This window comes from Eleutherodactylus coqui, chromosome 11 (genome assembly GCF_035609145.1).
Source record: "Eleutherodactylus coqui strain aEleCoq1 chromosome 11, aEleCoq1.hap1, whole genome shotgun sequence".
NCBI classification, from domain to species: domain Eukaryota; kingdom Metazoa; phylum Chordata; class Amphibia; order Anura; family Eleutherodactylidae; genus Eleutherodactylus; species Eleutherodactylus coqui.
This window is the reverse complement of record NC_089847.1, coordinates 7,527,032-7,542,682: the sequence shown is the minus strand read 5'-3', so window position 1 is coordinate 7,542,682 and position 15,651 is coordinate 7,527,032. Positions and strand designations below refer to the sequence as shown.

The 15,651-nt window shown below is 51.0% G+C and overlaps 1 protein-coding gene across 3 annotated transcripts in view; it reads left to right on the top strand.

Moving 5' to 3' along the window:
• FHOD1 (formin homology 2 domain containing 1) overlaps positions 1–15,651 on the top strand; it is a 131,746-nt gene that overhangs the window by 95,259 nt on the left and 20,836 nt on the right. Inside the window, exons 10-15 of one of the 3 annotated variants that reach the window (XM_066583137.1) lie at positions 2,970–3,331; positions 5,201–5,311; positions 8,868–8,891; positions 10,686–10,739; positions 11,001–11,179; positions 11,773–11,916. In XM_066583137.1, the coding sequence (XP_066439234.1) occupies positions 2,970–3,331; positions 5,201–5,311; positions 8,868–8,891; positions 10,686–10,739; positions 11,001–11,179; positions 11,773–11,916 (874 nt within the window). The remainder of the gene's footprint in view (positions 1–2,969; positions 3,332–5,200; positions 5,312–8,867; positions 8,892–10,685; positions 10,740–11,000; positions 11,180–11,772; positions 11,917–15,651) is intronic. The other 2 variants (XM_066583139.1, XM_066583138.1) reach the window with 2 other exon arrangements.

Here is a 15,651-nt window from a genome sequence, read left to right as displayed (position 1 = left end):
GAAAGCCCCCCTACTAAACCCTGAATCCAAAATTGGATTGCAAAGGGTTAAAATAGTACTGCATTAAAAAAAACGATACAAATTGGGTCTGGCCGTAATCGGGCCGCAGTACGGAGGCAACATCATTGTTACTGCACCGCAAATGCCTTAAAAACAACCACCCAAAAAATGGCGCAACTGCAGTTTTTTTTTCCATTTTACCCCACTTAGAAATTTGTGAAAGTTTCCCATTACGTTATATATGATATGATAAGTGACACCAGCGAACAATAGAACTCGTTGTGCAAGAACCCCCACCTCCCCCCATGTAGGAGATGGGGGGGACAGGACGGACACAGGAACCGTTTGGCGAGATTGGTGGGGAAGATAAAAAAAAGTTCTGATTCTTTGAAAGTGGGAAGAAAAAAAAGGGGGGTGGGAGGAAGGGGTTAATATGCTTTTCTAGTCTTCTCCGAGGTATCTCTTGTCTGTCGGGCTCCCGGAGGCGGAGGATATGTTGTACTGACAGGTTACATGCCGCAGTGACATATTACCCCGCCGTCCGCCATGTACGGGATCGCCTGGAGCCAGGATGAGTCCTACTAGTATAAATGGCGCTGGAGTCACCTGATCACCTGTCACTCCCACCGCTCAGGTTCTGGAGTCGATGCAAGACTGTTGTCAGACACCGTGGGGTCCAAGGAACGCTCTGCAGCTGCAGCATGTCTGCTCCTTGGTACCCCTGCCGCCGTCTTCACGGTTTCTCTGCGGTCCCACAGATTGCTTCTCTTGACATCGACTGCATGTTAAGCAAACTCTACAGACTTAAACTACAATCCCCCGGCACCCGCTGCTTGTTCAGTGTCTGCACAGCGGGGGAAATGTTGCCCGTACGCCACGTAAGTTACTTCGCAGTTATTGCCCTTGCAGTACAGGAGCTCAGCTGGGCTATTAGGGCTCATTCACACGGGCGTAAATACGGACCCCTTTGATCTGCATTGGGGTATTCACACATTAGTTTTTCGCGCAGCATGTCCTATTTTGGACAGAAGTAGTCAGTGACTGCGCAAATCCACCGCGAATGCGCACGATGCATATGTAATCGCTGCGCATATGTGCATAGAGCAGTGTCAGTCCGTGAATACGCTGTGACTGACCCCGGCCGCCCGCACATTAGTGACCGCGGCCCTCGGTGCCGTACTGATTGTCCGTTCCTCCTGCAGCAGCACTGTATACACTGTATTTGCTGCCTTCCTATATTTGCTCTTCCAGTAATCATGGGCGGCGGCGCTCCCTGCCCGTGTTATCCGTTGTGTCATCCTGTAAATGGCGCTGCTCGCAGCTCACGCTGACACCTTTATAATTGCAGCGGCCCAATTACGGCCTTTGTGCGTTAGGCCTATAGCCTCTTATTAGTGATGAGCCATAAATGTGGCGCTGCTGAGCTGCAAAGTCTGTCCGGCGGTCACGTATGTATCCTGTGTAATATCACAGGGAGGCGCCCCTCTGAGTCACCGACAGGCGCGGGCGCTGCTGTCATGTCGCACGAAGGTACATTTCATTAGGAACTTTACTTTTTATCTTGGGTGCAAACTCTCCATGATGCCGTCTAGCCGGGGTGGGCAACCTGGAGAGATCTGCTATAATAACTGGGAGGTACGGTCTCATCCAAGGAAAGGGGTACAAAGACCCCCGTAACGACCAGACAATGCAATATTGTGTTATTTATCGCATGGTGAACGCAGTAACAAGGAGGTTTTAAAAAGTAACGCCAGAATTGCGCTCTTTTTTTTTTTTTTGTTCACCTCCTAAAAAAAACACAAAGAGCGATCCAAACTCCGCTGCGCCTCAGATGGGACCAATAAAATCCGCAACTCCTCACACAAAATCCGTACGGAGCGCCGCTGCCCGAAAAGTTCTATGGGTGTTAGAATGCGGCGATGCCGAGTCAGCAGTTTTTCTTTAAAAATGTGTTGTTTTTTTTTAGTGCGAAAGTAGTAAAAAAAAAAAACTTGCAGTCATGGCGCCGATCGGATCAGAAGGTTATCAGGTTACCAAGTGGTGAGCGCTGTAAGAACATGGCGGCATCTCTGGGGATGTTTCCATCTGGCTGCTTCCTTACATCGTATAGGAGATGATCCCCTACAGTGTGAACAGTGGCGTATGACCGCAGCATACGTGAGGTTGTCATAGCTCCGCCTCCTTATAGATTTGGCGCGGCTTTGCCTATATGTGCATCAGAAATTAAAATGTATAAGTGCTATAAACAGGCGTTAATTATAGTAAGTCTGTGAGGGGCCGCCCTGCGCCCGCCGAGCGCAACCCCCGGACAAATGGTCAAGAATGGCGGAAAATCCAAAAAGTTGCAAATAAGGGTGCAACAAAAAGCTGGTGCAAGTAAAGATCCTTTTACACAGGATGACTGGGTTCCCCTTTTCTTTGCTTGCTGTCAGTGAATGGAAGCATTTGTTTGCATATAGGAGCTGAAAACAGGTCCTGACTAGAGATGAGCGAACGTACTCGATCGAGCACCGCGATTTTCGAGTACTTCACTACTCGGGTGAAAAGATGCAGGGGGAGGCGTGGCGGAGCGGGGGGTAGCAGCGGGGAACAGGGGGGAGCCCTCTCTCTCTCCCTCTCCCCCCCCCACTCCCCGCTGCAACCCCCCACTCACCCACGGCGCCCCCCGAATCTTTTCTCCCGAGTACGGAAGTACTCGAAAATCGCGGCGCTTGGGCGAAAAAGGGGTGTGGCCAAGTAGGTTCGCTTATCTCTAGTCCTGACCTAGCACAGCTGCAGATTTGGTGCAGTGTATCAGAGCTTTGTCCGCCCACCAGCTGTTACTGATGCTATTGCTAAGCACCTAGGGATATGAGTATGGGCAGGGAGTCTTCAGCGATGTCAGCGGCTCGTTACATATTTCTCTGCTCTCGTTATTTTGTGATACGTGTTCGGAATAGTTACGGACGGCTTCCTGTGTTTGCTTGCAGAGCGCTTTAAGGCTGGAGGATGGTGACAACGAGGAGTCCTCCAGTGGCCCCCGCAAGGATCGTCGGAAGAATTCCCTGGGCGTAGAAGAGGGCCGACGCTCGAGGCGCTCCCTGGGCAACAGTGCCGAAGTATGGGCAAAGATCAACAACACCGCACCTGTAGCGCCCCCTATTGAAAACAGCATCCCCCTTCAGAATGCTGCCAAACCATGCACAGTGCAGAGGCCGACCGTATGCATTGTGCCACCTTCTCCACCAAAACCGCCGCCAGTTGAGAAGACGCCGCCCCCCAGCCCCCCAAGCTGTAATGAGGAGCAGAATGTGGAACCGCCGTCCCCCGAAGAGACAACACCGACCAATCAGTAAGTGCGAACCTGCAGCCACCCAACACTATTATATGTGACTCCAGGGTCGTGGGGTTACTGAGCCGCAGTGTAACTATAGGGGGTAGTTAGATGAGGGTCCTGTTACCCGAGGGGGCCACTCTGCTACATAGGGGACAGCAGTGCTACGAGTGGCCCTTCGTTCGTCGGCTGACCGTTAGTCCCGTTACACTGCTCGATTGTCATGTGGAGTATTTAGAGGAACGTTGGGGCCCCATAATCGGCCCCTGTGAAGGGACCTTAAAGCCACTCAGAAACTGTGTCGGCAAAACGATGCAGTTCTGATTGTGGCATTTTGCCGCGATTTTCCCGCCGTTTTTGGATGCAGATTACTGCGTCTGGCGGCAGTTCTTAGCGCTCCCCATCATCACCCATGTGATGGGCGATGAGGGGCATTAAAAAGTGCGAAAACACCGCAAAATAGAGCAGACGGCGCTCAATAATCACAGCGATAGAAAACACGGCGCTCTAGCCCAGGTCTGCGAGGCCCAAGTGAAATCAATGAGAACGCTGTACCAAGATTACCGCAGCGTTCAAAACACTGCGGTAATCGCGTTAAAAAGCGTATGTGTGAGAGCGGCCGACAGCTTGGCATCAGCTTTAGGCTTTATACATGTTTAGCTTCCTAAATGCACGGCTGTGCTGCCCCCTGGTGCCCAGCTGAGGAGATGCGCTTTGTGGATCTTGGCAAAGGTTTAAAGGGAACCTGTAACGTCCAGCAAACACCATAAAGTTATGGTGCTTTATAGGACAGACAACGTGAAGTCGGGGGGTGGGGAGGGGGGGGGGGGGGGCGATACTTCTTATTCCTCCATTGTCACCCTGGAAGTCGATCCTCGGTCGGTGTAACTGTTTACGTCAGTCACTGTAAGGGCACTTCCATAGAGAACAATGTATGTGTGCGCCATGACTGACTGAGCACCAAGGTCCAGGGGTGACCTTGTAGGAATGGGGAGCCGGGTAAGTACACCCCAGACTGCACGTTCCCTGTCCTATGGGCACCATAACTTAGTTTGTGGTGCTTACTGCACATGGTAGGTTTGCCCCGCCGTTCCCCAGTCTATGGCTGCACGACCCCTTCCTGTGTGGTAGTCGTGGGTATATGGGTACCATATGCACTGGTAACGGACATTACAGACCAGCCCCACTTCAGATGGGTTGATACTGAAGTCACATCTCACATTAGCAGATATTCCCAATGTCTTGTCTCCACATTTCGGCTCGGGCTCACTGTGATTGTGGCCACAGCACATCTCACACCCCCAGAGATCGCACTATGATCCTGCTGCATCGCATGCTGATGTAAACCAGTTGGGTTATGTTGCAACTTGCTGCTTACCGAGACCCGACAACTGCAAGCAATCCATCCGGTTCATTGGGTTTTCTCCCATTAGGATGTGAGGTAGCAGCGCCATAGTGCGGTCTGTGGCTTACGATGCTTGCCGCGCCCAAAGTCTCCATGGAGCCACGGCCTAAATATTACTGCCCTCCGTGTTGGAGTGGAGTGCGGCCTCCAACCGTCATTCATTGTGACTCACAAGGTCCTCTGGCTCAGGCCTGTGTTGTATCGCCATATGGAGGATACATTCAGACAGATTTTCGTTGCCTGCTGCTGGGATTTTTCGTTTTCTTATGTTACCCATGTAACCTTATAGCCTCAGAGTAACATGAAGGCATCCGTACCAGGCCGATTGGATGTGTATATATATATATGTGTGGGTGTGTGTATGTATATATATATATATATATATATCTGTGTATATACCGTAATATTACATTATCTGATCTTACGGCTTATATGTGTGTTTTGCGCGAACCGTGACCAAATATCTCCACGTTCTCGTACAGGTCAGGCCCTGAGAGCAGTACCAGTCACAGCAGCTCCGCCAACATCTCCCTGTCTAAGTCCCCACCGGAGGGGGACAAGGTCCCCGTAGTCAACGACCGCAGTATATTTAAGTAAGTAGCCTTTGCCTGTAACGTAACCTCAGCGCTGCTCCTCTGCGCCGCTGCACAACATGTCATTTACAGGTGTCGTATAGTACAAGGCGGCACGACTGCAGGGGGTGAGGGCAGCAAATAGTTTTGCAAAAGCCTTGAGTCATCGAAAAACTAGTGGCACACGGCAGTAACTGTGAGCTGCTCCCGAAGGACTCTGCTGCAGCTCGCACTGGACGGCACATGAACAACTCCCCGTGTGCCGTCCCATATACACGGACACGGCACATTAAAGGGGTTGTCCGACTTGTAAGCCTGGGCTCTCACATGCCGGATTCCCAGCGGAAATCTTGCGGTTTGGCCGCAGCGAAAACCCGCGAGATTTCCGCCGGGAGAAGCGCTGCTTCAAAACCCGCGGGTCTTGAAGCGGCCTGGCCGGTTGCTCTCCCGCTGCGCCCGGCGCTCACATAGAGGAGAGCGCGGCCGCAGCGGAGGAAGAAAAAAAAAAGAACACGCTGCGTCTGGCGAATCCGTGCGGCAGCGCCGGATTCGCCGTCTCGTGTGGACGAGATTTCCGAGAAATCTGCCCCGCGTGAACCCAGCCTAAGAACTCTGGACAACCCTTACCCATGCATTAAAATAACAAATGCTGATATACTCGCCTCCCTCCCGCTGTGTCTAGTGCTGATGCTCCGTCCCCCACTCCAGTTGACAGCTGCAGCCCCGCTCCGTTTGGGGAACATCATAGGGGCTGCAGCCATTAACAAAGCTCAACGATCAATTACTGTGGGACTGCAGCTGTAAACAGAAACCAGAACAGGGGACCAAGCGCCGGCGCTGAACACAGCGGGGAGAGGGGAGTATATAACCACTTAATATTTTAATGCATGTGGAAGGGGTTGTCCAAAGTTCGTACAACTCTGACAACCCCCTTAACTTGCATTGCATGTCCTATTTTTCACGCCATGAGTTGTTTCCCACAGAGCAGAGGCCTGTATGAAATATAAAAAGTCCATCTGCATAGCCTCATAGGCCATAACGGGGGGCGGGCTGTCCGTGGAATTACACCCCAAAATACGCTCAACGCGCTGCAGGCATAAGGCGAAGGAAAGATGGCAGCTGACACTTAGCCTAGTAGGAATCGCTGTAGGAAATGGTTCTGACGAACGCAGACAGTTCTATATAAGATGTGATAACCCTCATCGGGGATAGTAGAAGTCATGTGCAACTGGAGCTTTAACTTTAAAGGGGTATTCCAAAATATTGACTCTTATCACCTATCCACAGGATAGATGATAAACGTCTGCTCGGTGGGGGTTTCGCTAATCCTGTGAACGGGGTCTCGTGTCCCGCTCTCATCCTCACTGCAGTGACGTGACGATTGAATGGAGCAGCAGTCTTGCATGCGCAGCGCCGATCCCTACAGATCGGTGTATCCTCAGCAGTCCCATTGGAGATGAATGGAGCGATGCTGCAATGAGCCCACAGTGAGCGGGAGAGGGGGACACAGGACCCCCATACTCAGGATTGGTGAGACCTCCACCAATCAGACTTTTATCACCTGTCCCGTGGATCAGTGATAAGTCAATCTTTAAAATACCCTCTTAATATTAGATCCCGCGTGCCGATGGCCTCTTCCATTCTGTGGCTGATCTTGGTGTGGAATCCGTGGCCGTTCTGCATCAGATGCATCGTAGGGCGTCCTATTCGTTGGATGTCACGGATGTTCCCATAGGATGTCACTTCTTGATGCAGATTCTTCTTTGAGTTTACCGCATATGGATTAACCCATTAATGAGGCTAAAATACACGTGCCGATCCACAGCCGCTAAAAATGCTCATCCGCTGCAGAATCTATATTAATGGCGTGGATTTCTGCCGCCGATTTCCATTGAAAGTGGTGGCTCAGCGTGAGAACAGCCTGCTGGGTCAGAGGTTGTTGGTCATTACAAATACTGGCTTCTCTGCTGAGGCTGCATTGACTGTGACTTTCTCTGCATCTTCTCACCAGCAGCACAGAGTATTACAGCCCTGCTGTCTGACAGGCGATGGGATCTGTGGGTCCCCGGCGGCTTGTAAGGCCATAAACTGCTAAGCTGCTTGCAGTCGGCTCTTGTAAAGTTCCCAGAAAGGGGGTTGGGAGTGAAGAGGGGGAACCTTTTGTCTCGCACTTGTTACCATAGTAGTGGCCGGGGCTTTCTACGCAGGCCGCTCTATTCAGGACCTCCGCCTGTCCCTGCAGACATGATGTGAAGGTGAGTCCTGCTATGTTTAGGGGGGCACGGGAAGGTGTAAGACCTGAGGGTCAGGATGGAGGTGCCGCTCCCGGGTTACAGGCGCGCAGCATTGGCCATTGTGCAGAAAAAAAGGAAGGCGCATAGGACAGCAGAAGAGGGGGGCGAAGGCGGCTCTCCGTGGGTGGGCAACACGAGAGTACGCCGTCCGGCATCACTGTGAACGAGGTGGCTGCGCTGTCCGGTATGTCCGTAACTCCCATAGACTGTGATGGGGAGTGATTGGCGCACACTTACACCTCTCTGATGGGAACGATGGGCTGCACTCTGTAGTGATGGGGTCCAAGGGGTCCTGCCCAGCAATCAGACATTGAAGGTGTGAAACCCCTCATATTCTCTCCCCGTCTTTTGTCAGCGACTAGAAAGCAGCATCCTTGTTTCCATCCAAATGCCCAAATCCACCCTGATTCTGTCCTCCTTGCACAATTGTATGCAGTCTGGACCATGTATGGCTCGCTGATACATTCCACCTGCACTGATACATTGTAGCAGAGGGTCGGCTGGACCGGGTACAGCTGCCGCATATTATCAGTGGTGAGCAATGTTAGGAGGAGTTATCACTGTGCAGACTCACTGACAGCAAGCAGAGATCTTAAAAAGGGTGACAGATTGACATGCAGTGAAATTAGAAAGCTGTAGAACTTCACATTATACAAGAGTTGGGGCTCATTCACACGGGCGTGTAATACACGCATTGTTTTACACACGTGTAATGTGGACATCATAGAACTCCCTTGTTTTAGGCCGCCTGCACACGACCGGGTCGGATTCAGCATGCGGGACCCCACAGCAGAATATGACCCTGTGCCTGGCCGGTGACCCCGTGTAGCTGTCATTTCTCTTTTTCTGTACTGCGGATGGTCGCGGCGGGCCGCCGTCGGACACGCACAGTACAGATTTTTTATTAATGTTTCTTTTCCCTGTGCCGCCACCAGGTAATAACGCGGGTACCTGCGACCAATCTGCAATGTCAATTGCGGACAGGCCGTGGGTCAGACAGCTTCCATTGACTTCCATAGAAGCCGTCTGCGCGGCACAAGAATACAGCATGCTGCGACTTTTCCTCCGCTATACCCCCAGGGCTTAGTGTGCCGCGGTAGTCTGCGAAGGGCAGTAGCCAGTAGCCCAATCCGGGGAGCAGCGAGAGGTGATATTACTCCGCCTCCTGCGGCCGGAGGGTCTCTTTAAGCTCTATTTACATAAAACCCCTATTGGGGGTCTGTGCCGTTCTCTTCAGTATCTTTACTTTTAACCCTTCTCTTTCTGAACCTTTCTCTTTCCAGAGTGAACCAAACAGAGCCTGTTTGGTAAGTGTGCGGTGTGGCGCAGCACGGACCACGCGTGCCCCTCCGCCCTTAACCGCTGCCTTGTTGTCTGTTCCCATACTAGCAGCCATGACATCTTACAGGCTCGTTTGTTTTGCTGTGTTCTAATTGTAGAATCGGAGTGTCTAACGATGACATCATAACCCGCGGGATCCTCCAATGTGTGTTAGATGTTTGTTACGTCATAATTCTGCGTCTTCCTTGCATTAACCCTTGTCTGGCCAGTCTTTCGTCTTCCACAAGGGAATTATTCCAGCTGCAAGGAGTCTTCCCTTCTCCCACCTGAAATGTATGATAGAAGAGAACAATAGCTGAAACTCAAACCCCCTTTACACAGGACGACTGTTGGACGCTTCAGCACCTGACAGCCGTCCCAGCGATGATGGCACCAGAGGTGATCATCGCTGGGTGAGATCGCTCCGCCCGTCCACCTCCATTCGTCGTTCATGGATGATCCTACCTGTTTACACGGGCTAATAGCCAAGCACCTCCGACAGGTGAGCCATTTCTCGCTCCGTGTCCCTGTCAGTGGCTGCGTGTACACAGGACGACTATCGCCTGAATTCGCTGCTTCCAGCTTTGATTTGGGTGATAATCGCCCCGTGTAAAGGTACCTTAAGACACTGTACTCTGCTCTGACTGGCCAGTGCGGCTCATGTGATCAGTGCTGGCCAATCAAAGCAACGTGTGGAGTCTCAGACTAATGATGCATTCTAATGCACTGTGTGCATCAGGTAGCGCGACCATCTTTGCTCGTCCAGGATCAGAGGGTCCTATTAAAGGGGTCCTCATCCAGCTTTTACATCCCCCCCTAAATGACATCAGTTATGCAGCGGCACTCCCATGGCACCCAGTATGAACACGCCAGTGCCCCACACGGACGGATAATTTCATATCAGCCGTCATCCATCAGTGATGTTCTCTTGGGTCTTCCACCTGTCACCCATGAAGCAGTAAGGCATATTAACATCTAAGGCGACACAGCGCCAAATTGCTGTAAAATCGTGCTGAAATTTCAGTATATCCCTATAGTGGGGCCCTTGCAAAAACCAAAATCCAGCTAATCTTCAGAGTCGTTCCCTCTTTAATTGAGAAACTGTGAACATGTCTGCGGTCCTTCAGAGATTTTACCGTGACAGTGGAGCCCCAGCCTAATACCTGTCATGGTCATTGTGTGTTAATGAAACAATAGGACACATAACGATGACAAACCCATCAGCAGCAGCTTGTTGGTGGTGTCCATTTTCCAGTTTTTTAAACCTCGATCAAAGATGAAGCGGTCACCGGCTGCAGATCCTTCCCACCTTTTGGAGTATTTTGGGTTTAAATGAGACCATCCCTCACTTACGGTCCGTGTAGACGTGACGATTTTTCGTTTGAACGAGCAACGATGTCTGAGCTCTCTCGTACAGCCTGTTTATACAAGCAGACACTTCGTTGGCTCGTTCCAAACGAGAAATCGTCAGGTCTACACGGACCGTAAGTGAGAATGGTCTCATTTCAACCCAAAATACTCCAAAAGGTGAGAAGTCATTCACATTCATTGTACAAGTGACTAAGAGGGACTGAACAATGAAATGATGCGAGAACGAGCCAATCGTACTGTGTAAAAGGGCCTCTGGAAAATACCCCCACCCCACACACACCACTACCCCCCCCTCCGTCTCCATCGCTGATGTGAAGGGCTTGTGCTGTGGCTACTGATCCCATAACACGGTGTGTGGCATGCCTCGTGGCACCCGTCCATTACTGCCTGATAACAGATTGTTCCTGCAGGGAGGACAAGAGTAATCATCCGTACGGAGACAAACCCATCCTGAAGAAGTTCCAGTGAGTATATCTGTAGCAAAAAAATAACTAAAGTTCCCAACCTGCGGCGGACAGGAGGGGGCGCCATATTCTAAAGACAAACCGCATTCCTTCAGCAGCTCCCAATATTACTAGACCATTAACAGGATGACCCCCAGCGATCGGCGGAGCGCGCAGAATAGCGGCTGTGACAGTTGTGGTGATTCCTTATTCTTTACACACCAGTCATGGCGGCAGAACGCGTCGGTCATTTACCAATGTCGCCCTTACGTGTCGTTACAGAAACCGATTTCTGGAGAACCTGGCCGCCACAGAGCTGGAGAAGATGTCGGCTTTGTCCAAAGGTAGACAGGAAGTGCTAGCGGAAGTCGTGCGCAACGGGGACGAACAGGATGAAGAAAGTTCTCCGGAGCAGCAAGCGGACGAAGGCGGCCTGGAAGATTTTGGCAACCAGGAGGAAGGTAAGTTATCATCTGCACGGCCAAGTATGACACGCTCATTAAAAGGGGAACTATCTGTTGTAGGAACCCGCTGCTGACGTAAACGGGCCGTCCGGAGGGACACTTAGAGATTTTACGTAGAAAGGGGCGTGGCTTTATATTCTTGCAACACCTGCCTGGCATGAAGAAGCGCTATTGGGGCATGTGCGGGCAATAATCATTATTTGCGCCACTGCACCTTTGGCTTTGCGCCTCTTCTGTAGGCGGACTTAGGATGCAGAAATTGTGCCAATGAAGCCGTATACGGACGGCTCAGGCGCACGGATGTCAGCGTCCATCATGGCAGATAGTTCCCACAATGAGCAGTGAGTGTCTTGGGTTGCCAGGCGGTGGCTTTTATTTTTCTGATTGCATGGACGGACTATATGGAGCTTTACGGTGACCGCGGTTATTTTATCGTATCCTCACTTTTGTGACTAACTCCTCCCACCTGCATGAAAACCCCACCCCCTTCTTACGCATGTGCCTTTCCTGTATCTCCGCACATGCATGTATCGCACATTTGTGTGCCCGGGCAGACGTATAACCACCGCCCACCCCTCTGTTGGACACAGGAAAAGGGGATCTGAGTGAGAAGGAAGAGAAAAGTGACAGTGTGAATGAGAAAGAACTGTGCTCGGGGTCCAGCGATTCCTCGGCCAGCAGCACCCTGGAGAGAGAGGAAAGAGGAGACCGAGAGGAGCCTGAATCCCAACCAGGCAAGACATCCCACCGCATGATCAGGCGCCGACTGGGGAACGTCCCGTCCTGAAGGGGTCCAGTCTACGGAAATAAAGCTTAAACAAAGGGATTTTCCTAAAAATGAAACTTTAAGTGTTTTATCGCTAACTATTGGGACCGACAGCGATCCCAAGATCTGTGCACCCTGGATGGCGCAGCAGCGCACGCGTGTCCACAGCTTCATCCCCTTCTGTAGGATGGAGGAAAATCGCCAAGTGCATTGATCTCTCTCCGTCCCATAGAAGTGAATTGAGCGGCAGTCGAGCGGGTGCACAAGTTCTTCAATCACAAGGGGCATTCAGCCCCCTCCTGTGTATAGTGGATGCAGGAAATCGCCTTGAATCCTTGTATAGTGAACGTTCTGCAGCTTTCTATTTCATCTTTTCACAGTGCAAGATCTCTGCTTGCTGTCAGTAAATAGACATTCTTGTTCTGTACAGGCCTAGATGCGTAGCTCGCAAGCAGGGAGTGCCACGGTACATGTAATGAGCCCTGTGAGCTGGACTGTTGTTCATCCTTTCACGTCCGAGCCATTTTTTGCTTTTACGTTCCCATTTTCATCCCCCTTTTCACAGGACTGTAACTTTTTTCATTTTTCTGTGAGGATGAGGGTTTGATTTTTGCAGGACAAGTTGTATTTTTTTTTAATGGTATCCCGCTGTCTACAGACTTGGATGCTACCTCCTCTTTCACACTGCTGTCACCCGCCGGCTATGGCGTGAGCTTGGCTGCCCGGCCCACTGCATACACTCCAGGCACTGGAGGCATTAGAAAAGTTGGCCTCTTTATAGGATATTTTCTAGAAGACCCCAAACTGTTGCTGCAGCACAAGAAATTGTAAAGTTGCTCATGTTTTACCTCATCTGCTTGCCAGAAGGCCCCCGATTTGCCCGTAAGCAGTATACAGTCATCATGGTCATGTGATCACTTTCTCGGCGCTCCCTAGCTTCATCCTCTTCTGGATGTGTTCAGCCTACTGCTCGACGCCTTCCAAGAAAGTAATCATGTGACCTTCTGGGCTCCTGCGGACTTGGGGACCACAACAGCTCTACACGGTTTACATATGCCATAGATCAGTGCCCCCCAGCCGGTGGTTCAGGAGCCATATGTTGCTCCCAGCCCTTGCTATGTGGCTCGTCATGGGTTATGTACAGATCTATCTCAACCACCCAACGGCACCAATCTGGACGGCTGAAATTTGTTTGGAGTTTCACCTTTTTTGTTACATTCCGGCGCCCTTCGAGGTTTAGCACGTCACGTGGCCAAAGACCGCGCTATGAACCTGATACATTGCATTCTCAGTGGTCACATAGAGACTTGCAAGTTGCTGCGACTCGACATTTGCAAGAAATCAATAAGCTTTGGATTTTTCGCAATTCTCAGATTGTAGCAATTTGCGAGTTACAACGCGGTCCTGTTCACCGATGCGGCCGGACTGCGATATTTGGCCGTGCGCTCTGCGCCACGACTAAGGCTGCTGTGTAGCCAAAAGCTTTTCACCTCCTTTTTTGAGTTGCATGTGGCTCACAATGTACAAAAGGTTGGAGACCTCTCTCTGCTGTAGATTGTCACCCAGCCGCCTTTTAAAGGGGTCTTCCGGGCACAATCTAATGTAGGTCCTCGCAAGACGTCATTCTGTAATAGGTTCCTTGGACCCGTTCTGGCTACTTTCTTCATTTTTTTATCTGTCACATGACCCTCCACTTGGAAAATATCTCCACTTCTTCTGACATCATGTCCGCATTTGCTACTTCCTCCCCGTCCATAGCCTCCAACATCCTGTGAGCAGTGCATGATGAGAGGACGAGGCGGAAGCGCTGCGCTGTATTACTCATGTGCAGCTCAGAGTGCCGCATGGTTTTGTCTGTCTATTTCAGCCGGCTTTCTGGCACCGAGAGGGAGGTTGGTGCTGGTAAGTTGCAGGACCTGTGAGCTGTGGGCGGAGCTGCAGGACCTGCGAGCTGTGGGCGGAGCTGCAGGACCTGCGAGCTGTGGGCAGAGCTACAGGACCTGCAAGCTGTGGGTGGAGCTGCAGGACCTGCAAGCTGTGGGTGGAGCTGCAGGACCTGCAAGCTGTGAGCAGAGCTGCAGGACCTGCGAGCTGTGGGCAGAGCTACAGGACCTGCAAGCTGTGGGCAGAGCTACAGGACCTGCAAGCTGTGGGCAGAGCTACAGGACCTGCAAGCTGTGGGCAGAGCTACAGTGCTGGGCAGTGAACAAACTCTATGCATGCTGGGAGTTGGAGGTGACAGTCTGCTGCTGTGTTTACTGCGGAAGCGATGCATGTAAACGCAGCAGCAGATCGGCGGCTGCGCGGGATGAAGAGGAGGGTTCAGAGCAGATAAAATGTACTTAGCTGAACCTCCCAGATTTCAGCACTTTCAGAATTTCCATTTTGTGCCCTGAAAACCCCTCTAATGAGCGGATGAGATAAAATATGAGCAGCTTTAAATGTAGGGCCCTTAGGAAGTATTTCTACAAAGTGTTCATGTGCTTTGAACCTCTGTAGGGACCAATGTTTCCATTCACTGACAGTAAGCAGTGAGGAACTGAAGCTGAGTCTATGGAAAGTTGCAGAACTTTTATTACAGAGGGATTAAGCTTCATTTACATAAAGCAGGACGCCGGCCCTTTAAGTGTTACATTTTGTACTTTTTTAAAGGGTTCTATTAAATGTAGCGGTGTATGTGTGACAGCTGACCTCGTTACAGTGTATCATGTCAGAAGACATAACAAACCAACAGCCACAAGAAAGGGAATGTATTGGACCTGTCTGGGGGGTTACACAAATGTCCTTTTGAAGGGGTTGTACAGTTGTAAACGATTGCTGGCCCAACTGCGGGATACGCCATCAATAGTAGTTCAGCAGGGGTCTGCCACCCAGGGCCCCCACTGATGAGCTGTTTATTGTCTGGTGTGCCTGTACACTAAGCTTATTTCTGCAGGAAGCAGACAGCTCCATTCTCACTGAAGTGGTGAGGCTTGGTATTGCAGGCAAACTTCCCATTGAAGTGAATGGCCTGCAATACCAAGCCTGGCCACTGCAGTAGAAACGGAGCTGTCTGCTTCCTGCATAAATCAGTTCCGTGCACAAGCCGCTGCCACAGAGAATAGCTGATTTCTGTGGTTGCAGACAGCAGATGCCCGCAGGCCAACAATAATTTACAACTGGACAACCCCTTCAATGTTATATGGCTGTGAAGTCTCCTTGCGGAGAGCACCATAAGGGTTTAGGAAGTTTTATAAGCCATGCAATGGTCCCTCGGGAATAAGTTATGCAAATGAGTGAAGGAATAAATCTCCTATTGGAAGGTCCTACCATGTGAGTTAAGGATAGGTGATAAACGTCTGATCTGTGGGGGTCTCACTGCTGATACCCCGACCAATCCAGAGAACAGAGGACCCTCTTCTCCCACCCGCAGTGATGTCAGAGTGAATGGAGCGCTGGCCGTGCATACGAGGTGCCGCTCCCTTCATTTCATGGAGCGGCACTATGCTACTCGGCCATTGCTCCTTTCAGCCTTCTCACTGCAGGGAGGGCATGGACCCTCGTTCTCAGGATTGGTGGAGCTTGAGATGCCCCCAATGATCGGACTTTTGTTTCCTACCTGCTAATTCTAGTACAACCCCTTTGATATCCGACCATTACATGGCCTATAAGACTCCTTACACCCTCATGGTGCTCTCCATTAAAAGAAACTTTACCCCCGAGT